This window comes from Leuciscus leuciscus, assembly GCF_965113295.1.
Source record: "Leuciscus leuciscus genome assembly, chromosome: 22".
Classification (NCBI taxonomy): Eukaryota; Metazoa; Chordata; class Actinopteri; order Cypriniformes; family Leuciscidae; genus Leuciscus; species Leuciscus leuciscus.
Window position 1 is genome coordinate 12,010,409 of NC_138746.1, and position 26,391 is coordinate 12,036,799.

The 26,391-nt window shown below is 36.4% G+C and overlaps 1 protein-coding gene and 1 long non-coding RNA gene across 2 annotated transcripts in view; one reads left to right on the plus strand and one right to left on the minus strand.

Annotated features, from left to right (window-relative positions):
• Nucleotides 1-5,126, plus strand: part of nrg3a (neuregulin 3a) — a 331,337-nt gene extending 326,211 nt beyond the window's left edge. The window contains exon 9 of the mRNA XM_082154121.1: nt 1,942-5,126. Within this exon, the coding sequence (XP_082010247.1) occupies nt 1,942-2,509 (568 nt within the window). The 3' untranslated portion in view covers nt 2,510-5,126. The remainder of the gene's footprint in view (nt 1-1,941) is intronic.
• The window catches only part of LOC309486747, a 251,941-nt gene that overhangs the window by 19,430 nt on the left and 206,120 nt on the right, over nt 1-26,391 (minus strand). The window lies entirely within an intron of this gene.

Here is a 26,391-nt window from a genome sequence, read left to right on the forward strand (position 1 = left end):
TTTATTTAATTTCATGAACATTTTTATTTAATTTCATGAACATTTTTATTAAACATAGACCTTTATTTTCATTTTGCGATGAAGTCATTTTTGCCGTGCGCACCTTCGCGCTTGTGCGTACGTGGCGAGTATTAACCAAGCTATTAGTTTTGGATGTAAATAAACATTTAAATCACAAGTCTATACATATTTTCTGCTGTTTTTCTGGAAGGTGGGTCTTGAGGATTGGAGAAACTTTGCTCTAAATGACAGGCTCTTCCTCTGTGTTAGCAGAATAAGATGCAGTGTAAACCAGACCTTTTGTCGTATAGTCAAAGCTATATATGATATATGCGACTAGAGAAGATGTGCTCAGCACAAAATAGCAGAAGGAGCTTCATTAAAGGCACGTGAAATTCTAGAGCTGTCTTTTCTTTTGATATTTATGTAAATGATCACATTAAATCAAATCATGATCTTTAATCTTAAGAAAAATCTCACAAACTCAGGCTAAATCCATGCATCCTTAACTGTTTTCAAGTCTTGGTATTTCAGGATAAATGATCCATGGCCTGCTGGAATACTTGGCATTTCTGTCATATCTCATAGAAAATAGAATCAGACAATTTGCCTCCCCTTGATTGAGGCTTAACTCTGACTCGGTCATTATCAGAAAAAAGAAGTGCTTGTTAAATATTGATGCTGTGAGAAAAGCCATTCTTTGTCAGGGATTATGAATTATTACACAAAGATAATGAATCAGGGGAACAATACCGATTGCTCCTAAATTGAGAGATTAGTTTACCAAAGGTCTGGTTGGATGGAACTTCTGCTTTCATCCCTTTTAAAAGAATTTTGCTTTCAAATCGTCAGAAGATTAACTTAAGAATGACTGCCACGGGGAGCAGCAAGTTCTGAATCAGGAAACCAGCTAAAGCCCAGCTGAACTAAACGATTATGAGTCAGAGAAGACACTGGGCTACCAGCCAGACAGATTGAATGTTGAATATCTAATAAACTGAGATACCTGAATGTGTAGTATTTTATTTTATTTTATTCCAGCAACACTTAATAGCTTAAATAATTTTTTTTTAAATCCTTGTTTTTTATGCAGCTCATTAAGTCATTTATTATGTCAGACATTAAATTACAAATAATGTCTGCTGTGATGACAGGGTCAATTTCAGATTTTTTGACAGATTTCAGACAATACATTCTTGTATCCCACCTTAATATGCAGACAGAGAACTATAATAAGTAAGCAACACTGACTCAACCAATGGTGTGAGTTTGTGGCCGGACTATTTGTTTGACTGACTAATGGCAAAGGCTGCATATAAAGGCTGCATGAAGACGATTCACTTGTTGGGAGAAAATGCACCATGCAATATTGCAGAATAAGTCTCGCCTTCTAAATAAGAGAGCCAATTGGTAAAGTCATTGCGCCTCTGCAGCTGCTGTTAAAAGCTCCAGTTTCCATTGAAATAGTTTGTGTCCTGAGATTCATGCAATGCATTGACTGGACCAACTTTGAAAATAAACTATTTTAATGTTATTTGACCGAAAGAAACATTTATTGGTCAGTTCAAGTCATTTTGGTGCTGGATTTGAAATATTTAAATGTGAAATTGGCAAGCAGTTTTCGAGATTTCAGTATTTCCCCGTTCAAATAGATAAGAGTTGGTCTTGCATGCCTAAAATAGCTGCCTGGAGATGTTTTAAATATGGCCGCCGATTGACAAGTTCAGGAAACTGTTTGAACCAGTCATTATTTTTGCAATTGTGTTTGTTGATGCTACAGGCGCGGAAATCACACACTTTAGCTTTATTTGGCCTTTAGAATATGTATCAATTCTTATGATTCAACAAACATTCCTAAGAAACCTCATTTTTGGCACTCTAATTATATATACATTCCTCTCTTTTCCTAAATCACTCTGTCATCTTTTCCTCTGTCTGCAGGAACATCTCCGGCCCAGGTAATGACCTACATCAGGATTCCTTTTACAATATGCAAGCCTCACAATCCTCAAAATCTTGGAGCAGCCACTTAGACCACAGGTGCGCTAGGAGCCTCAGGTCGGGCGGCCCTAGCCAAAGTCCTCCTGCTCCCTACCGACCCTGCTCTATCCCAATCATCCCCTCCGTCCACTCCTACCAGGATGAAGTCTCCTGTATGCAAACCATCCCTACTGATGGAAGCAGCCGTGCTAGTCCTCTGGAAAGCAAAGCAAATGCTTCAGCTGTCAATCAACAGTCCAACATAACGGTCTCCAACCGAGCGGCTGTTAGACGGGAGGAAGTGGCCTCACTACTGGATGAGGCTCAGGAACAGCTCAGAGCGCTAGCACATGCCCAGAGGAAACAGGAGGACATCAGTAGCTTCGTCCCTCAGGGGGCCAAAGAGACTGTGTGCATCCTTTTAGCAAATGGTGGTGGACAAGGGGGGGTGGCCTCTTTTGGGCCCACGGAGACTCACTTAGTGAACCCGAGAGACACACACAAAGATGCCACAAAGCCTGGCCAATGAGAAGGGGTTGACAGGACTAACCACAAACATCTTGGGGCTTCAGAACGCTCTGCCAAAATACCACTGAAACCTACCGTTGAATTTCTAAGGACCTGCAGTGGGTAGAAGCGTGGGAGAGTGGCAGTCTAGAACATGTGAAAAGATAATTTATTTATATGCATTTATTTAAGGAGAAACTTCTACTTAGAAAAAAGAAACCAAATAGTCTGTCATCTCCATGGTGTTTTTAACTGTATAAAATATACATAAATATATATAAATGGATATAAATATATGAATTCAAACTGGTGACCAAGTACAAAAAAAGGAATATGGGAATGAGAAACTTTCTTTTGTAATGTATCAGCTCCACATCCTTAAAGACTTGATGCTCGGTGGTTTAAAAAAAAAGAATAATTTAAAAACAAAAATGAGTTTTTTTCACTCGTTTCACTCATTTACAGTCAAGCTAAGCTTGTCCGACACACAATCTTGTGTTTTGCACCTGCAGCAGCTGTGTTTACTATCACCGTCCCAGTCACTGTCCTTTACCCTGCCAAGGAATATGGCTCCATCTGCCTTTGAAAACAGTGGAACATGGATTACAATTGGACTTAACTTCTAAACGCTAATCGTATCCAGGCATGAGGTAACTGATAGTTAAGCACTGCCTCCAAGACATCGATTGGAAGAATTTGGTGTGTCTGTCCGTTTGTGGAGCAATCTGCATTTTGTTTTCTGTGCCTCGGTGCGTTCACTTCTTCATATTGATTCGGATACGAGTAAGGATAAGCTAACGGAACAGAGCACATCGTACAGCACACCACCTGAGATGCACAAACAGACTGTCGACGCCTCTCTGGATGGACCGAGGATATTCCTGCACGGGATAGGGGGTGGGGTGGGGAGGGGAGGGGGCGGTCTCGGCCAACACAAGGAGCTTCAGTGTTGTTGTTTTTTCGTTCTTATGGAATTATCTGCTGCTTTTTGAGAAGGTGGGTGGGAGCAGCGGTCACTATGTTTGTGAGTCTGTATGCTACCTTTGGATTGGGACATAATATTTGTGTGAATTAACAACCAAATGTGGTAAGAAAGAAAAATTAACAATGAATCTTTAGTTAAGCTGTTTCTTTTTTTCCAATCTTTTTTTGTTTTAATTCGTTTTTTTCTGACCCCCCAATTCACACAATTGTGCATGTTGATGGTATTGTTTTGCAGAATCAAGCCATGATAGTTAATGATTGACAGAAATGCCCCACAAAGAGAAAATTGCATTATAAATGACATGTGTTTGCTGATTTCAACCCAAATCCTGGTATAAAAACACAAGTGGTCTGCTGAGTTTTATAGATCAGTCTTAGACCTGTGCTCAATGACGGCATTATGTTGAATTGACTTTTTTGTGTGCTGTTGTTCCTCATGAAGCATTTATTTAAGACCGCCAACTGTAGTTTGGTTTTAAGACCTTTGTTTTTAATGCATGTTGCATTTGTCCTTCTTCCGAAATTGTGTCTACCATGCCAGACATAACTCAAGGCCAAAATGAAATTAAACCTATCTCCTGGTAAAAGAAAGCAAAGTAAAGGTTAGCCTGTGGCAGAATGAGCTGTAAGGGCAGGCCGATAAGACTTTCACTTGATCTTATAAAACCTTTCCCTGGCAAAAGGACAGACCTCATCAGTGAATTGAAGTCTGGATGGCATGTCTTTCAAACACTATACTGTACATGCCAAAACACCACCAGCAACATGTAATCATGCAGCAGAAGTAATGTAACAATATTACTGTATGGGAAAGACAGGATAGAATTAGATCTTAAAATTATACTATTTCTTTATATTTTTATGACATCTTTTATCATCGAGAATATCAAGTTATAACTTTTAATGGTTTATTACAATTCTTGGATTAGATATGAGTTGATATTCAGATAAAATTCACAAGTTCCCCAGAGGTCACAAGTTGTTTTTTCTGTTTTTTATTTTTTAACAATGAAAATATTATGTTTTTTAGTATGAACATTCATGATTGGTGTTTTTTTATTTATGTCTTCTTATCCATCTCTTTTTATGGGCATAGGTAACCAGAAACTTCACACATGCAACAAAGTGATCTTCGCACATTGCTAAGTGATCTATAAAACTGCAGACTAATTCATTTCCAGGGCATAGCAGCAGATATATAAACTGTCCTCCATCTGTTACAGCTATTAATGTTCATTTTCAATTGAAATGGTGTGGGAAAGGTTTCATTTGAGCTGGACCATATTTTGCACACTAGTGCTTAAGTATATTCAGTTATGTTTTTGCACAGTAATTACAATGTATGGTACTTTATACTGTCATTATTCCAGAATGCAAGGTATGTGATTGATGAATTAATTTCTGATGACAGTATATTGCAAGACATGTTTTGACAGTATATGAAACCTGCAACTATACAAGAAGGTGTAACACGAGCACAACCGAAACTTCATGGTTCTGTATTACAGCCCCTTGACGTACTTTAATGTGCAATTTCAAAACTGAGAAATTAAATTTCAGCTAATTCTTGTATGTGAAAAACTGCATTATTGCCCTCCTAATTGAAATAGCTTTCTTTTCATTTAGTTATTTTTTATTTTTTCAATAAAGATGAATCTTCAGTGTTGAATAATTTTAGAACGAGTGCTTTTTTTAACTAAATCATAAATTATTATTATTAATATAAATCCAAAAACATTAGGTTTATTGAAACAATAGATTACATATACCTATGCTTTTTATGATTGTTTATACAGTAGTAATATATTTATTATTTATATTTTTTATCTTTATATTTATTTACAGTTTTTTTGTTTTGTTTTTCAACTTATTTTATTTCAATTAGTTGCTCAAGGCAACATTTATCATTTTTAGGTGTTTAAAGTTTTTCATCGAATATTTCAATATTGAAATTATATTATATTGTTTCAGCTTTAATTTAATTAATGAAAATGTTCTATCCTGCCATCTCCACACATAAAAAAACAAAACAAGGGATAAGTAGATAGAAAGGCAAGTCCACAGTGGGGATTTTTGTGGGGGGGCTTACTGAAAATAGATACTAATGGCACAGTCTACAGAAAGAGGTTTTGTTAGTGAAAGGTTTGTCACAGTTCAGCCAGATGATCAGTCCAGTAAGATGTCTTCCACTGGCTGTGCAGTGTGGAAGGAGCAGGATTCCTTTTCAACAGCCTTGAACAGTCCATAAAGTGTTGGATAATACGGTATTATCAAACACTTCATGGACTGTTCAAGGCTGTTGAAAAGAAAATACAGGTACATGTTTCAGATTGTAATCACTCTTTGCATCGATTGTGACTGACTCTCACAACTCCCTCAGACAGCAGCATGGACCCTCTCAATATTAGAGGGTACCAGACCTTTGGTGTATTGAGAGGGTCCATGCTGCTGTCTGAGGGAGTTGTGAGAGTCAGTCACAATCGATGCAAAGAGTGAATACAATCTGAAACATGTGACTGCCATGAAGGTCAAGCAGTGACTACCATCAAAGAAAATCCTTAGTGTAGCAGCTGAAGAAACCATAAAGGGTTGACATGAGTATAACCTTGTTGTAAGGTGTTTCAGAATTTATTTCCTGGCATAGCAGCCAGCCAAACAGACTGGAACTGCCATCTTTCTTTAGTCAAGTCAAGGCAAATTAGATTCTTTATTTTTTTAAGCAAAAAAAATTAATAAAAATGTTGTATATAAAAATATATATATATATAATATCTATATGTTAGGGCCTTTAAGCATATTTTATGAGTGTATATATATTTAATTTGTGAAGTATTATCAGTATTGTGTAAGTTACTCTAAAAAGTACTAGCTACTATTTACTCTCTAAAAAGTATTGGATTGCTTCTAATGTCATGCTAAGTCCCTATCAACGTCAGCCAGTCGAACAATAGAAGGGCAGATACGAAACTGCACTTTTAATAACACAATTGCATAAATTATTCTTGAACTGACCAAAGTGTTTAAAGGGAGAAGGTTACATAAAAAAACATACATTTTAACATTAGATATTACATTTCGATGTTATTTTATATAGATTTGAAGTCTATATCTTTGCCATTACAATAATAAGTAACTGTAATTAAATTACATAAAAATTAAGAGTAATCCCTTACTTTACCTTTTCAAGGTAAAAGTACTTCAATTACAGTAATTAGATTACTTAGTAATATCACACAACACTGAGTATTATACAATAGTAATGCACATTACTGAAACACACACACAAAATTTCTTCCAAATATTTACATACATTTCCACTGTGAAGACTGCAACAGGTTGCCTTTGAAGCTGCTCTCACAGAGTTCAATATTCATAATTTATATTATGCATAAAAAACAAGGTGAGTTGTTTATCTCCAACAAAGTTTGTATTGGAGGAAAATCTCAATTTTGTGTTAAGTTGTTATTTGTGGAGATCAGAATTACTTAAAGCTTAGGCACAAACACTAATAACACTGTTGTTGTCAACTAGTTTCTTATTTTATCATTAGCTATAATTTTGTTTTCATGCTAATTTAGGGGTGTGTCCTGAGTTAACTATAGCTACTCTGCATATTAAATACTATAACCACCCTGTCCTCCTGCATCTTCTAAACTTTACTGAGTAGCCTAATGCATTAAAATAGGTATCGCAACCCAGGTGATAGGCCTAATTGTGATTAGTTCATTTGTGAATTAAAAAATAATAATTAGATATGTTATGTGGTCCTACTATGAATCCTTCTTTCCACCCTTATTGAACTGGGTAAACAGAAGCTTCAAGCTATCACAAAAAGAATCCGCTTTATTTCTATACCAACTATAGTTCCACCATTGTACTTCCAAAGGGATCAGAACTCAAACCCCCTTTTAAACCAAACCACTTAGTAAAGTCATCAGTCATGGTTCGCTCTCATAGCTTCTCTCATCATTCTTTTGCAGATGATATTAAATTAGTTTTCTCTATTCCACCCTCTGACAACCAGATACCCTTATGAATCACTGCATGTCTGGCAAGCATCTCTGCCCGGATAAACACATCATCTGAAGCCCAATTGATCAAAAACCAAGTTGTTGTTCATCCTGGCCAAGAACCACCCTTGCCAAGAACTCAACATCTCACCCACAAGGAAAGCCAAAAATATTGGTGTCACACTGGACAACGGCCTATAATCAAAAATACTCCCCCTTTCAGCAGTAATTGATTCTCACTAGGTTGTATTTTGCACAGGAAGCACTTCTCTAGCAGGTTCTAGTCAAAACACATGCTTGTCGTCTGTTGATCTCGGTGGTCTCAAATGTGATACAAAAGTACTTTTGTAAGTCGCTTCGGATAAACTAAATGGATAAACGAAATAAACGAAATGCCTTAAATGTAACTGGTATATTTCCTCAACATGTTAAAAAGATCAAGTGATACACTAGCTCCAATGACTTATTATAAAAGTTATGCGTTTCAATATTATGTTACTTTCTATAAAAAATGAATTAATGATGAATGTTTTACGTTACTTTTGTGTAACTTTTACTCACCAGGGCTAGGCTTACTAGCTTGTTTTTTTTTTTCTTTTTCTTTTTAAGTTTTGGCAAATGTAAAACTTTTACACAAAAAGTAAAAACAAAATATATCTTTTTTTTTTTTTTCTAAAGTAATTTATGCTTAGTATGGTGGAATAGGACCATTGAAAGTCAACAGCAAAGACATTGGTTAATGAAATAAGATTAAATACGTAAAGTATATGTATTTAACATTTAATTATTGCAGTTTTGCATAATATTCTGAGTTTGCATATGTTTTATTCATTTTATACTGAAATACTGAATCTGTTTTGTGCAAGTGAGATGAGTAAATGCATGCTCATATTTAGTCTAGAACTACAATAAGCATCATGTTTACACAGCGCACACAACACCTCTGCACTTACTCCCGATGTCTCTCAACATGGGGACAAGAGAGGTCTCAGTCAAAAAATGGGAAGACAAAGTAACTAGTGTTACTTATTTGAAAAATTTAAAAGCAATGCGTTACTTTACTCGTCACTTGAAAAAAGTAATCTGAATACGTAACTCACGTTACTTGTAATGTGTTACCCCCAATACTGCTTATAGAATACATTATACTGAACTTCCCTGCAAATAAATGAAGTGCAATAATGTGCTTTATTTGTGCTTAATTACTGTTTATGTGTAATCTATTGTACTTCTGCAGACATTTTGCACAAAAATTGAAAAATGTCTTAATACGTTGTGACTTTCTGATTGTTCATTTTTAATTGAACATTCTTATTTTTGTTGATAACTGGGTTTCAAAAATTCACCCTGGAACAACTCATACAAACATTTAATTGAATTTGTCAATTATAAGTTTTATTGCATGTTTATTGTGTAACTTTGGCTTCTTAATTATGTTTATAACAGACAGGCCAAGTTTCTCCTCAGAGCAATATAAAGAATGATAAAAAGAAGAGGTTTTACGAAGAACTGTTTATCACTACATATTGACAATATACGGTAACTGAAAAATGTAAGATTGATGTGGCTTCAGTGCATGACATTTTGTGTATAATACTGTTTGTCACTGCAGCTACATGTATAAATTACCCTGGCAGTGTCTAAGACTGCATGATCTGAAGCATTTGAACTCTTACGTGTTACGTTACAAGATCTTATATATATATATATATATATATATATATTTTTTTTTTTTTTTTTTTTTTTTTTAAACAATAACTTGTTACTTAATAATTGCGCAGCAAATGAAGTCATCATGATGTCACATTGATTTTACATGTTTTGTTTTTTACATTTCAGAAGCTTGACACAACGTGCTCATGCTGCAGAATAAATGGATGCATTAAAGGCACCATACTGCAATTCTCTGAACTAGTACATGAATAATGCATTGTTATTTCAGATAAAGTAAAAAATTCCAAGCAGGCCTGTTTTTAATATCTCTGAAAGCTTAAAAAAGACTGAGCATAAAGATTTTCCAGTTTTAAGTTCTTCAAAGATTTTCTAGCATTTACATTTCTATTTACAGGTGAACTATGTAATTTCTGTGGACTAGTGGCATCAAACAAAATAACTGCAAAAATAATTACTATTTTCAAACAAAATTGCTTGGCTTCCCCTTACATTTAGTTATTTAAGAGATATAGATTTTTGGTAGAGGAAGCCTTGGATTATTTTTGGCTGCCAACTCTCAAGCATTCAGCGTGAAACTCACGCAATATACACTGTTCTCACGCCACATATCCATTTTCTCACGCAGTGAAAAAAACAAGCAAAGAGGACACTGACAATGTGCCGACTGACAAGACAGAGCAGGAAACAAACCGCTTTTATGTGCACGTGAACCAACCATCTCCTCTTAACTAGTTATAGAACGAAATAAACATCAGAGAGGCTATGTTGAAAGATACAGTGCATCTTACTGAAATGTATCGTCTCATGTTATCCCTCAATCAGTGTTTCATCCGCGGAAAGACATCAAAACAGCTTGTAAATAATGTCATGTAACCAGTCACGTTTCAAAAGCGGCCACTCAACTGAGACTGCATGCCCTGCTCTGGGTAATTGAAGCTCTGAGACTGGCAAGAGCAGCTTCCAAATCCTCAGTACTCATCCTGCTGGATCTATCTGCTGCGTTTGACACAGTTACCACCAAATCCTTCTGTCAATCCTTAAGACGAAGGGCATCTCGGGAAGCGCACTCCAATGGTTCAAGTCATACCTCTCAGGTAGGTCCTTCAGTGTGTCGTGGAGGGGTGTCTAAGACCCAACATCTAGCTACTGGGGTGCCTCAGGGCTCAGTGCTTGGACCACTTCTCTTCTCCATCTACATGACATCACTAGGATCTGTCATTCAGAAACATGACTTTTCCTATCACTGCTACGCTGATGACACACAACTCTACCTCTCATTCCAGCCCACCTTCAACTAAAAGACGGAGCCTTGCAAAGACGGAGGTGCTTGTGGTCCCGGCCAAACCAACACTTCTTCACAACTTCTCCATTCAGCTGGGTTCATCAACCATCATCAAGGTCAGCCAGGAACCTTGGAGTTGTGATTGATGATCAATTGAACTTCACAGACCACATTGCTAGAACTGCCCAGTCCTGCAGATTTGCCTTATGCAACATTAGGAGGATCAGGCCCTTCCTATCAGAGCTTGCTACACAACTCCTTGTCCAAGCACTTGTTCTATCCAGACGGAACTATTGTAATGCTATCCTGGCTGGTCTTCCAGCTTGCACTGTCAAACCTCTGCAACTGATCCAAAATGCTGCAGCTAGAGTAGTCTTTATCGAGCCGAAGAGATCACGTCACTCCTCTCCTCACAAAATTGCACTGGTTGCCAGTTGCCGCTCTCATCAAATTCAAGTCACTGACTTTTGCCTACAGAACAACCACTGGCTTTGCTCCCCTTTTACCTAAACTCTTTACTTCAGACCTATGTGCCGTCCAGAAACTTGCGCTCTGCAAGTGAACGTCGTCTTGTGGTGCCATCTCAAAGAGGCACAAAATCTCTTTTTCTCTGACCTTTACCTTGACTGTTCCCTGCTGGTGGAATTATCTGCCCCACTCAACTGGGGCTGCTGAGTCCGTAGCCATTTTCAAGAAACGGCTGAAGACGCATCTTTTTCGGCAATACTTGATCCATCACCTTTCTCTTCTATTCTATATCTATTTATAAAATAAATAAAAACACTTAAATATTGTTGTCCTATTGTTAGTTTAACTGCTTCTATTGTTCTCATTTGTAAGTCGCTTTGGATAAAAAGTGTCTGCTAAATGAATACATGTAAATGTAATGTTACATTTACCTCAGGAAAGCCATTCAATGACCATAGAATATTTAGCTAGAAAAATTATCTTTAGAGAGGAGTATTTCGCAAAATATTTGCACTATATTACATATCATTCAATTTTTACTCGAATACCATTTCAATATATACTGTATATACAACTTATTTTTTATAATGTTATATATTCCGATCCATTCCTCCAATATAGTTTTCCCTCCAAGCTGAACTCAAAAGTTATTTATTATCATATAACAGTGTTCAAATGAATATAAAATGTAAAAAGCAACCGATCTGCATCCTCACAACAGCTCAATAACTACTTGGTGATAATAACACCCTTTAGCCTTGACTATATTCACAATATAATTATTTGATTCACCGCTCATTCATAGAGCATTATAATCAATTTGATCCAATAAAATATAATAAAAACATTTGAGAGCAAAGGAGAATTGTTATTTCAAGAAAATCTGACAGTTGGGTAGCAAATAAAAGAGTTTAAACTCTCAATACACTTGTATATTTAATACATTGTACATCTGAATATTTCATACCAGCAAAACATGAGAGAAAGGTTGCTTCACAACTCATTAGTAATTGTAGAAGCGCAGTTTCACTAACTTTACTCGCAAGCTCTCAGAATCACGAGAATACATTTAAAATAACTCTAAAATGTGGAATATAGTATGGTAAAAAAAAATTAAAAATTATAATAAAATAAAATAAGGTAGGCTAAATATTAAGTAGATGTGTCCAAACATTAGACTTGTGAGAACTGCATTTACAGAAATCACCAGAGACATAACCATAGTTTCTAGTCTTATCTTCCATCACTTCCATTATTCGTCTCGTGTCTCAATGCCTGTCGGCGGTCTATGGGTGTAAATCAAGTCTGCATTCTCCTTTATGAATAACATTGAATCACCACAGCATCTGTGATGCAAATGAGCCTGCAGATTCATAAAGTGTCAAATGTAAATATCAGCATGGTTAAATAGTCATAAATCCACTGCAGCAGTTTCAAAATTTATGGTCAATTGGGATTCCGCGTGCAATTGCTTCTTTGAAGGTGCTGATAGACAGTTGTCCAGAAGGATTACTTTAGTGGATTTTTTTTTTTTTTTTTTTTAAGGAATACTGTATTTTGCTTGTCTGCTACACTGGAAATATACAGATCCCCAACATCACTTGTTTTTGCATGTCATTTGTGTTTCTGAGTGTGCTTAGCTTTCTATTTTGGTATATGTGACTGGTTTCTGAAGTTTGATTTTGAATAGAGCATTTTTTTTTTTATGTTCTCAGTGTCTAATTTCCATTGTCATAACCCGGCTCAAAGGTCATGACAAATGCGAAGAGGACACGGAAGATTGTCAAAAACAAACATTTATTATAACAAGTTAACAATAAACTAACAATGAACAATATAGAGTGTGTTAGTCAGTAGCATCAGCGGTGTAAAAATTATAAACACAACACTTTTGTTTTTGCCCCCATTTTTCATGAGCTGAACTCAAAGATCTAAGACTTTTTCTATGTACACAAAAGGCCTATATCTCTCAAATATTGTTCACAAACCTGTCTAAATCTGTGTTAGTGAGCACTTTTCCTTTGCCGAGATTATCCATCCACCTCACAGGTGTGGCATATCAAGATGCTGATTAGACAGCATGATTATTGCACAGGTGTGCCTTAGGCTGGCCACAATAAAAGGCCACTCGAAAATGTGCAGTTTTACTGTATTGGGGGGGTCCCCCCGGACTGTTGGTCCACTCCTCTTCAATGGCTGTGCGAAGTTGGTGGATATTGGCAGGACCTGGAACATGCTGTCGTATACGCCGATCCAGAGCATCCTAAACATGCTCAATGGGTGACATATCCGGTGAGTATGCTGCCCATGCAAGAACTGGGATTTTTTCAGCTTCCAGGAATTGTGTACAGATCCTTGCAACATGGGGCCGTGCATTATCATGCTGCAACATGAGGTGATGGTCGTGGATGAATGGCACAACAATGGGCCTCAGGATCTCGTCACGGTATCTCTGTGCATTCAAAATGCCATCAATAAAATGCACTTGTGTTCGTTATCCATAACATACGCCTGCCCATACCATAACCCCATCGACACCATGGGCCACTCGAACCACAACGTTGACATCAGCAAACCGCTCACCCACACGATGCCATACACACTGTCTGCCATCTGCCCTGTACAGTGAAAATCGGGATTCATCCGTGAAGAGAACACCTCTCCAAAGTGCCAGACGCCATCGAATGTGAGCATTTGCCCACTCAAGTCGGTTACGATGACGAAACCTCAAGTCAGGTCGAGACCCCGATGAGGACGACGAGCATACAGATGAGCTTCCCTGAGGCGGTTTCTGACAGTTTGTGCAGAAATTCTTTGGTTATGCAAACCGATTGTAGCAGCAGCTGTCCAGGTGGCTGGTCTCAGACGATCTTGGAGGTGAAGATGCTGGATGTGGAGGTCCCGGGCTGGTGTGGTTACACGTGGTCTGTGGTTGTGAGGCCTGTTGGATGTACTGCCAAATTCTCTGAAAGGCCTTTGGAGCTGCTGCAACAATCGGTTTTGCATAACCAAAGAATTTCTGTACAAACTGTCAGAAACCGTCTCAGGGAAGATCATCTGCATGCTCGTCGTCCTCATCGGGGTCTCGACCTGACTGCAGTTCGTCATCGTAACCGACTTGAGTGGGCAAATTTTTCAAGAAAAATCTTCTTTGCTCATCCAGAAACAAACTCCATCATATTCAGTTGTCAGACACGGATTCTACGGTCAGATAAAACTTAAAAAGTGCCCCATGCCCAAGGTTAAATATGTCGCTGGATCTTTAAAATATACTTATTATGTTCTGTGTGTGGATGGAGCTTAACCAGCATCAATTTGATCAATATTAGAACCTCATTGTGTAAGAAACATAGGGGGAACAGAATCCAACGGCAAATTGTTCAGCTGTCGAAATCCGTTCCCCCACCCCAATGATGAGAGATGTTGATGTATTGGCTTAAATATGCTTATTCTATTCTGTGTGGATGGAGCTTAACCAGCATCAATTTGATAAATATTAGGACCTCAGTATGTTAGAAATATGGGGGGGAACAGAATCCGACGGCAAACAAACCAGCTGTCAGAATCCGTTCCCCCACTCCCATAAGGAGAGCTGTTGATGTAATGGCTTAAAAAATGCTGATTCTATTTTGTGTGTGGATGGAGCTTAACTGGCATCAGTTTAAAGAATTTTTTTTGCCTTTTATTATTATAAGACAGTAGGATGAAGAAAGTTGGACAAGTCAGGACCTGAACTCTGGTAGCCCAAAGCTCAGAAATATTAAATGTCTGTGCACTGTCCACTAGGCTAATGAGACTAGTTCTTAGTTTCTATTTAATACATATTAGAACCTCATTGTGTAAGAAACATAGAGGGAACAGAATCCGATGGCAAATTGTTCAGCTGTTGAAATCCGTTCCCCCACCCCGATGATGAGAGATGTTGATGTATTGGCTTAAAATATGCTTATTCTATTCTGTGTGTGGATGGAGCTTAACCAGTATCAATTTGATAAATTTTAGGACCTCAGTGTGTCAGAAATATGGGGGGAACAGAATCCGATGGCAAACAAACCAGCTGTTGGAATCCGTTCCCCCACTCCCATAATGAGAGGTGTTGATGTAATGGCTTAAAAAATGATGATTCTATTTTGTGTGTGGATGGAGCTTAACTGGCATCAGTTTAAATATTTTTTTTTGCCTTTTATTATGATAAGACAGTATAGGATCAAGAAAGTTGGACGAGCCGGGACTTGAACTCGGGTCGCCCAAAGCTCAATCATAAATGTAATAAATGTCTGTGCAATGACCACTTGGCTAATGAGGCTACTATTTTGCTTCTATTTAATAAATATTAGGACCTCAGTGTGTCAGAAATATGGGGGGAACAGAATCCGATGGCAAACAAACCAGCTGTCAGAATCCGTTCCCCCACTCCCATTATGAGAGGTGTTGATGTAATGGCTTAAAAAATGCTGATTCTATTTTGTGTGTGGATGGAGCTTAACTGGCATCAGTTTAAGGTTGTGGGCCTGTATTTTTGCTGGAGGTCCTGGACATTTTGTTCAGATACATGGCATCATGGATTCATGGATATCAAATATCAACCTCTGCTAGAAATCGTGGTTAGATCTTCCATCAGGACAACGATCCAAAACAACCATCAAAATCAACACAAAAATGTGTCACTGAGCACAAAATGAAGCTTCTGCCATGACCATCCCAGTCCCTGGACCTAAACCCTATAGAAAATGAGTGGGGTGAACTGAAGAGGAAAGGCACCAACATGGATCTGGGAATCTGAAGGATCTGGAGAGATTCTGTACGGAGGAATGATCTCTCTTCAGGCATTATAGGAGAAAACTCAGAGCTGTTATCTTGGCAAAAGGAGGTTGCAAAAAGTATTTAATAAAAGGATGAAAACTTGTTTTGGAATAAAGCATTTATTTCATAATTTGTTTTTACCCCCCACTTGCAAGTCTTTTACCTCAATGAAAGGTTAGATTTTTGCGAATTATTTGAATGAAACATCAAAAGGATAAACAATGCAGATTTATTTTTACAGCCATCTTTGATCATATTTACCATTAATTCTGTTTCAAGTTCGCTCGGGCCGCATGCTCTTCTGTCCGCGTGTGTTGTGTTCTGTGTAGCACGCAGTTCATGTTTACATCGGCCGCGTGCTTTCATGCTATGTTTTGTCTTGTGCCGTGTAGCACGCAGCTTGTGTTTTTCACTGGCTGAGTGCTTTCTTGTCAAGTTTTGTGTGAACATGCCGCTTATGTTTTGTGTGAGCACATGGCTTGTGATTGTTTTCACTGGCCATGTGCTTATGTTTTTGTCATGTTTGGTGTGAGCACATGGCTTGTCATGTGTTTCCTTGTGCCATGTGTTCAGCTTTTAATTCTGTCTCTTGTCTTTACTCTGCCCATCTTGTTACCTGATTATTGGTTAATTTGCCCCACATGTCCTCCCTCGTTATCTGCCTTGTTTGCTCCCTATTTATTATCCTTGTGTTTGCAGTCCTGTGCCAGATAGTTGTTGTATGTGCTTCATGTAAAGTTGAGTCCTCGCCTTATCCCTTCACCCCAATGCTGACATTTTCCACAAGGGACATTTCACCTAAAAATGTATATTTAGCCGTTATATTATGTCTTTCTAAAATTAAAGTGAAATTTGCTGAAGTTTTATTTTTAGTAAAGTTAGTGTGTATATTTTCTCAAACACGTGTTTCCTCATTTGTGATGTCTGCTTCCAGCCCATAGAATTTTTCATTACATCCCCACTTGCCCAAGGGACTTGAAAACAGGGATTAAGAAAAGATGAAAGGCATCTTTACCAGTACAGTTCTATGATTTATTCAGATCAGCTCAGCTCCACGCTGCTGCTTGTTTAGCACAGAATAATGAGGAATGTGGTCAAACACCGTGTTTAATTGGAGCGTTAAATAAATGAGTGTTTCAGACTTGATACAGATGTTTGACTGTATGCAAGATTAGCTAAGAAATTTAATATTGCTGAAATCATTCCCTAAAAAGCACAACTAGGATACATAAAAAAACTACAATGATGCAGTGCCGTCCTTTTCCTTGAGGAATATTCCTTAATAATGGATTGCTCCTTGTCTCATTGCTTTAAAATTATATCAGGGGTGGTATCAGTTTCACTTAACAGTGACAGTTTAATATCAAAAACATGTCTCTAAAGTATCCAAACTGCATTATTGGTAGACCTATGGGATGTGGAGAAAATGAATAGCTGTTCTGTATAGTTGCCTTTTTTTTAAACATAAGGCACACTGTGTGTGTGCGTACGTGCGTGCGTGCGTGCGTGCGTGTGTGCGTGTGTGTGTGTGTGTGTGTGTGTTCAGCTTCCAGATCGATAACAGCTGTTGATGCTGACAAATGATGGTAATTTTCTAACTGTCTCTGAACCATTATAGTGGTGATTATTTCCACAGTGTGGTCACCACTATAGAAACTACTGCTTGATGGCGAAGGTACAATATCACTGAAATCAAATTGATGTTGCCTTTCGGTGAAATTTATATGACACCAGGGAATGCTTACGGTGGTTTTTTGTTGTTGTTGTTGTTGTTGTTGTTGTTTTTTGAGTAAAAGACAGATAAACCAGATCTGCATATCCATATGCTGCACATTTTATCAGTGATATATTACAGGGATAGTTCAACCAAAAATTTAAATTCTGACATAATTTACTCACCCTCAAGTAGTTCCAAAGCTGTATGAATTTATCTCTTCTTCTGAACACAAACGAATATATTTTGAAGAATGTTGGTAACCAAACAGTTGATGGGCCCCATTGACTAAAAATGGAAGGCAATGGGGCCCATAAACTGTTTGGTTACCAACAATCTTCAAAATATCTTAGTAATAAAATACTTAATGTGGCCTTTTGTAATTTAATTAAATTTTTTATTAAAATTATGCTTATACTGGAGTACAGAGGCCAGAATCTAGACATTAGACATTCATTGACTTTACTAGTCTCTTGCTCAGCATTGTAGTAAATACTACTTTATCATTGTTCTAAAGAAATGAACAAATAAAAACAGTATATAGACATCCTCGAGAATTATATCATCAAAAATGTCTTGTTATAGCGGCTTCCCCTAAAGCCCTTCAGCTTCCACTGCACAGCGTATGGTGATAGCAGGTTTGCTTTTGATAGCTTTTGATCTCTGAACACCAGAGTAGCTGTAGTGGGCATTAAGATGGCTACTCTAAAATGAAATGTTTTCACAGTTTAAAGTGTTTCAGAGGTGAGTGCTTTACTGATCAACTGATTTGCACACTGAATGATTGGTAGACAAGGCACAATAAATATTAATAAAATGTATATTTAATTAAAAAATCAGTAATACTTTAGATTAGGGAACACTGTTCACTATTAAAGGGATAGTTTACCCAAAAATGAAATTTCTGTCATCATTTATTCACCCTCAAGTGGTTCCAAACCTGTATGAATTTCTTTCTTCTGTTGAACACAAAAGAAGTTTGTGTTGGAGAAGTTGGTTACCAGCATTCTTCAAAATATCTTCTTTTTGTGTTCAACAGAATGTTTGGAACAATTCGAGGGTGAGTAAATGATGACAGAATTTTCATTTCTGGGTGAACTATCCCTTTAACTAGTTGCTTATTAGCATACATACTGTATTACTAGCATATTGGCTGTTTATTAGTATTTATAAAGCACACATATTAATGCCTTACTCTGCATGACCATATTCTACATTCCTTAACCCTACCCCATACATAAACATAACCACTACAACAACTACCTTACTTACTATCAATAAGCAGTAATTAGGAGTTGTGTTACCAAAAAAACATTTTCCATGTTTTATTTTCTTATTATTATAATTTTAATAAAAAATAAATAATAATAATAATATATAAAAACTTTTAATCTGCCTAAGTTCTTTTTCACACAATGTATTATATGAATACAGATTTAATCTAGTTTTATTTTATGTAAATTTGGCACACAAAAAAATTTACACAAATGCTTATGGAATAACCATACTAAGTATGCACCCTCCTCAAATCAGTTGAATAAATTATTCATAATAATCATTTGCAATAATTATAAAAAATAGTAATCATTACAACTGTTATTTTCATATAGTATATCATATTAATCATCGTCTCTTTTTCTGTGGTAGCTGAAAGGTTTTCCTGTCGTTGCTTAAGAACGTGATTCCTGAGGATATCTTTTATTTAAGAGCATCCTCCTCACCTCAATCCCCATGGAACTGGATCTGAGTTTAGTACAGTACTAGTACTTTCTTTTTCACACTGTGTGATGTGATGTGATGTGAGCTGTCACCATAGTGACAGACAAGTAAGACCCACCCACCACAGCCCAGCTTCATTACCTATACATTCTCTGGGTTGGCCTCATGCAGATGGCGCAGATGAAGAAATGGTGGTATGGAATCTATTTTCCGTGAGGGATGGTTGCGTTTTCCTGCAGAGTTAAGTGGTATTGGTGGTCATCAGTACATTGATGAAAGGATGACATTCACTTGTTGATTTTGTCAGGAGTAACACCTACTGAAATGAACATAGTTTGTATGGAGATGAGTTAGCTGAGAGGAAGAAGGATATAGCACTCACATCTCATTAGTCTTCCTGAAGTATAGACGTCCTTAGGGTGCTCCGAGCTTTCCATATTTAAAGATTAAGCACAAAAGCACAAAGCTTTTACTGAAGTCATACCGGTACCAGAATTCATGTTAAAGTGAATGAAATCCATGCCCACTGTTCCCTTCACCTCAAACTGCAAAGCACATTCACTGCCTCAGGCAGAGTATTTTATTTTCTATTGCTGCTTTAGTCGCTGGGGGCCTTGCAAGGAACCCTGGGTAACTTGTGGAAGCTTTCAACGTGAGTCAAATCAGGTACAAACACCACAATAAAGAGGTTTAGAGGGGATCATTGAGTAGTGACCTCAGTAAGTATTAGATGCAATGCTTACATCATGAGCCCCTTTTAAGAAGTGTTCTAAGAAATAACTATAAAGTATTCCGTTCCTGCAAACAGCATTATAAATTATTGAAAACATGTTACCTTTACCACATTGGAAATAAATTAAAATAAATAGTGTGGAACATTTTTTATTGAGCTGAATATCAAGTGTGCTCTATGTGAAAATAGCAATTTTTCAGCTTCTCGCTCTCATACGATGAGTAGCCATAAAAAAAGACGTGATCTTGTGTTCAGCCATAATCTGCCTTGCAATGATCGTATGCTCATATATGATGAACTTAAGACTCTTTGTGCTACCATCATATGAAGACTATTGAGCTACCATCATATGAGAAAGCATGTGATGAACTGAGATCTATTGTTTTACTTAATATAGTTTAAGATACACAAAAGTGGCATATATGAAATACAATGACCACCTTGATTGGAGTAAATGGAAAACTGTATTTAAGGCTGTCAGAGACAACATTCTGGGGTTGTTCTGCAGACCAACTCGGCTTTTAGCTTTCCTGTAGCTCAAACAGTCGCGCGTTGGCGCTTGCAATGCCATGCAAGGTCATAGTTTCGATTCTCGATGTAATGTGTACCTTGAAATGCAATGTAAGTCGCTTTGGATAAAAGCGTCTGCCAAATGCATAAATGTAAATGTAAAATGTAATGATAATAAAGTCTTATATAATAAAGATAAAGACTTCGAGATTGATTTTTTCACAGAGGCGACAGAAGCCACAACTGCTGGAACTTAAATAAGCTGTGCTTATTCCAAATGTGGCAATACATGCATAAACACGCTTGAATTTGATACTTTTAGATGTCCTTTAATGTACCTGCGTGTGTTCAGTCCCTCATGGTGAACCAGGACCCCTTTACTTGTTTCCTGCCCTTCCTTCTGTTTGTGTTGGAGCTGAAGGGTGAGAGATCCAGAGAAACCCTATTAAACCATATGGAGTGGTAAGTTGTTGACATAATGGGGTGTGACAGACCATGAGCTCTGCTGTGATCTCAGGTCACCACATAGGTGTGGAGACATCTGTGGATGATACACAGACACTCTGGTCAGCTGACCACAGTCGTTTCCATCAGCTGCCGAGTGAATTATGCCAAAAAGGTGCAAAGGTGGGACTTATATACAGTATATAACACACTAGGACTGCATTTCATGGATGTTTGAAAAGAGTGCCGTCTTATTTCAGTCTTCAAGTCAAACAGTTCACTTTTTGAAAACACTTTGAAAATGAAAATGAAGATACAACCTTTTCTCAGAGATGGTGTCACAAATCTGTCCTCTACTAGGTCTTAACCACATGCTGTTTCTAAGCCACAATACAAATGTAAAAAAGTAGAAATTTGAGAAGAAAAATAGCAGTTTTTTATACAAACACAATAATGTTCAATAATATTGTATTCTATTTCAATTAATGCTGTATCTTTGAACTTTCTATTCATCAAAAAAATTAATAATTTGAATCACGGTTTTCACAAAAAGGCAGAAGAGCTTTTTTCAACATTGATAATGATAATAACAAATGTTTCTTGAGCACCAAATCAGCATATTATAATGATTTCTGAAAGATTGTATGACACAGGAATAAATAACATTTTAAAATATATTAAAATATAAATTATTTAAAATTGTACAAATATTTCAAGGTATATTCATGTTTTTAAGTATTCCTTAAAAACAAGAATACTGTGAAATATTAGTAAAAATTTTAATAAAAAATTATATTTTACTATATTTTAAAATGTTAAATCAGTAGCACTTTATTTTGCAATCATGTTCCCTATGTACTGTACATACTATGTACTTATTATTATAGTAATGAGAGTAACTCAGTAATAACTAGGTACTAACCCTGAACCTGCCCCTAAATCTAACCTTAACCCATTTAGCTACCTTATATTACCCAGTACTTTCTTAGGTAAGTACACTGTAAGTACATGTACTGTAAAATAAAGTGCAACCGTTTTTACTGTAATTTTGATCAAATAAACGCAGTCTTTGTGCATGAGCATAAGAGATTTCGGTTACACTTTATTTTAAGGTGTCATTGTTACAGTGTAATTACGTATTTAAGTACTGAGTAATATTAAGCAACTACATGTACTTACTATAGGGTTAGGGTAGGATTAGGATTTGGTTGAGGGTTAGTTGAATGTAATTATGCATAATTTACTGTTATTACTATGGTAAGTACATGTAACATATCGTCACCTTAAAATAATTGCCTAAGTCATTTTTTGACAAAAATGATTTTTTTGCATAAGTCATCTCCTCATGATGCTGGCCACCTCTGGTAAAATCGCCCACATTGAACAGATCATGCAATTCTACCCCTGTAATATAATGGCCTATGTCAAGAGTCTGACTTAGGCCGTTTTATTTTGCCTAAGTCAAAAGACTCAGGCAATTTTACAAGCTTTTCAAGATGGCAGCTGCATCAAGAAGAATGAAAATCTACTCAAACTCTTAAAGTTAGGTTCAGTTTTTTGTGTTTTCTGAGAAACCTGCAAAAATGACTTAGGCAATTATTTTAGGAAGGTGACGATATGTAACAAGGACGCTGTAAAATAAAGTGTTACCGAGATTTCTTTCAAAAACATGAGATAACCATTATACTGACCCCAAATTCTTTGAATAGTATATATTCCTGATGCATAGTTCAGAAATGTAATATTAGGATTTTACACAACCATTGATTTATACAGTATATATTCAATTAAATCAGTGTTTGTGTTAATTTATGAATTCTAAATAGAGCTCATACAGAGCAATTTACTGACAAACCATTTATCAATCTCAGTATTTGTCTGTGTGTAACAGTTGAGCGACAGTAAAACAATAAGCTATTAAAAAGCCTTTTTAAAAACTTTAAAAACACATTCGTCTTCACAGACCGTCTTTGCAGACAATACCCATTTACGGTCAATTTATATGTTCAGCACATATCTTTTTCATTTTTTATAGGTCCTTAGCAAGACTCCATAGAGAGTTCAGTGCGCTGGTCCTCAGTCAACAATGCAATCAAACTCCACACATTCTACCTGTCAGAGCTCTTCTCCCTGTGTAACCATATCTTCGGGGAGGTAATCTTTTTTTTTATTACTTTGTACTTTTTTCCTGTGTTCTCAAATCCCTGAGCGAACTGTCACAAATTTGAAGCAAGTCTGGAAAACACATCGAAATTATCGGAGAGATTCAGAAACAAAAATGTGTGACAGAGTGGAAAATGCATGTCTACTGTGTAAGAAAATCAACTGGTCTGCTTTTCTGAAAGAAGATACAGTTGAGTGACACAGTGGAAGTGAAGATCTACACAGTCTTTCAGAATGAGGATAAATATCAGATAAAATACACTAAAATACAACATGACATAAGACTTAACTGAATGGGATGACATATTCAGAAAATGTTGAATTAATATTCATATGCAGGGCACAGTTGAATTGCATTGTTTGTTTGAACAGATAACAAATGGTGAGCCAATGAATTCAGCATGGCTTGGATGCCAGTCACAGAGTTTAGTTTTCCAACCACCCCCTTACTCCTCTCCATGAAAACCACACGGGTTACTATAGCAACACAGCCTCACTCAAAGGCTTTTTTGACTATTCAGACTTGATGTCAGGGTTATTTTGATTGTGTGTAGACCCTTAAAAGCAAAACCCAATGCCAGTCAGACCAGAAAACAAGAGATTTGTTGAAGCACAGGTATGCTAAAACTGATCAAAACATGATAATGAGGTTAATGTACCTAAGTGCTGATTTATACAGATTTCACAGTATGTACTCCCACCCTAATCTCATCAGTATGTAAGGTTCACACATTTTTGTATGTGTTGATAGATACTGAAACATGCATATGGATGGGTGCACTTTATTTTACAGTACGTGCACTTTAATGTACTTACAGTGTACTTACCCACAAAGGTAGTGTAATGTATCTACATTGGTTAAGTTAAGCTTTAGGGGTAGGTTCAGGGTTAGTACCTAGTTAGTGTCATTATACAATAAGTACATATTATGTTAATGCGAAACAGGGGTGCGTTTCCCAAAAGCATCGTTCGCAACTATGTTCGCAAGTTCCGTAGTTATCAGCATAGTTCAACGAGTCAGTGTTTCCCGAAACCATCGTTCCAACGAACATTCGCACACAGCATCGCAAAGTTGTGTGGTTGGAACGACGGCTCTCGACCTGTGGATAGAAGCATAGTTTCTAGTTTGCATGACATGTGGACTCAAAAAATCCTTATTTTGAGCAAAATAAGCAAGCTGACATTCAGTACAACCTGTGTCTTTAATTTAGAATATATACAAATGTCATTTAGGCTACGCCTTTTAGTTTGTCAAGAGATTTAAAAGCACCATTTTTGAAGACTGCGCATGTAGAAATAGTCCTCCTCAGATGGCATGTCTGTAATTTATATCAAAACATCTAGCGTTAATTCGATCTCAAACCGTTTCATTAAAGGGGTGGTATAATGTCCTTTTCACAAGATGTAAAATAAGTCTCTGATGTCCCCAGAGTGTGTGTGTGTGAAGTTTTAGCTCAAAATACCCCACAGATATTTTTCTATACGTTAAAATTGTCACTTTTTGAGGGTGAGCAAAAACGCACAGTTTTTGTGTCTGTCACTTTAAATGCAAATGAGCTGCTGCTCCCAGCACAGGGGGCGGAGCTATAACAGCTTGTGTCCTGAAAATTTCAAAAACTTTTAGCCTTTTATGTTCAAACCAGAGTCAGACAAAGATTCTGACTGGTAAGTTGATGAATTTATGTAGCTTATGTGTAGACATCTTCTAGTCATTGATTAGCATATTCTGTTATGAAAATCTATAAATCGCATTCCCGGGGGCGGGATTAATGTAAATTTTAGGGTTGGTGATTTCACTAACCCGGAAGGAAAGTTGTGTAGTCCTTTGTAAGAAACAAGATTTCTTTCAAAGAAAATATCCGCCTTTGCTTTGAACTTTGAGCTTTGTGACTTTCCAGATGTTGTTTATGCTCAAACAGCAACATTACACACTACTTAAAGTTAAAAAAGTGAAATCATAATCAACCACCCCTTTAAAAGAAGTTATTACTCCACCACGTGCGTGACGTCATAAACCAACATGGTTGAACGACCACTATGCGACAGTATGGTTTCAGGAAACAGTCATGACTAGCAAGATGATTTCTTCAACGATGCATCATACTATGGTAGTGAAGCAGCGAGTTACATCGTTGTACGGGAAACGCACCCCTGGACTGTGAAATAAAGTGCTACCTAGGATGTATTAAAAGCATCTAAAACTCTACATATAAAAAATATTTACATATACACAGCTTTGAAAACAACAATCTTTATGAATCTATTATATTGTTGTTGTTTTTTAATTTAGTATGAATATATTTGTATTGATACATTTTACTATCAAAGATATTAGAACAGAAAATGATATGGATTATAGTGCATTTGTCATTTTATTTTTATAGCCAGAGCTCTCCTATGTCAAACAAAATAAATAAATGAAATCGTGAAAACATTTTTATTCATTTTAACATTTTAAAGTTTATGCTGAGTAAATTGATGGAATCCTTCAAAACTAATTGAATATGGCATGAGAAATCACAAAAACAAAATGAAACTGTTAAAGAGAAATTAAGTAAATGTGTTACAAAATGTGTATTTAATTCATCTCATTGATTACATATAATAAAATCAACCTTTAAAATCAAATTAATTCCATGAATTCTATTCTATATTCTATTTCACTAATTCCATGAACTCTAAAAGTATTCATTTATACATATCTAAAAACATTTAAATTTACATTTATACGTATCTAAAGTTGTTTATGTAAAATGCTATACCTGTAGTTTAAATTATGTAAAAAAAAAAAAAAATTGCAAGACATCTTTGCAAACACATGAAAATTTTGTTATCCCACTTTACATTCACATATCACAAAATTTTAAGGTAAGGTAAATTTAAGGTGAATCCGTTACATAATTTTTTATTCAAAATTCAAAGTTTAAATAAGCAGAACTGGCAGATTTTTATTTTGTACTTAAAATATTTGAGTGAACTAATTCATACATTTATCTTAAAATAATCATGTAATCTCAACTTAATTTTAATAGTGGAAACTTGGCTATAGCTTTAACATATATCTGTTCTCAAACTAAGATCATTCTCCCCTCGTCACCATGATGGTAAACAAAAAAAAAAAAAAAAGAAAAAAAAGAAAACACTTACTCTCCCTTTCGAGTGCCATGGCAAAGCTATAAAAATAGAAATCCCAGCTAAGTTTCAGTTAAATTTAAGCTTGTCTAAATTAAAAGTTCATAAAACTCAAAACAATGAAACAATTCAGACACTTAAAATGTATCAGTTTTGTGAACTCAAAAGAAAAAGAAAGTTCTAAAACTCATGAAAGTTCATTTAATTGAATTTATTGGTTTAATTTAAAGCTGCAGTCCGCAGTTTTTCCTCTCATTTCGCCATCTCT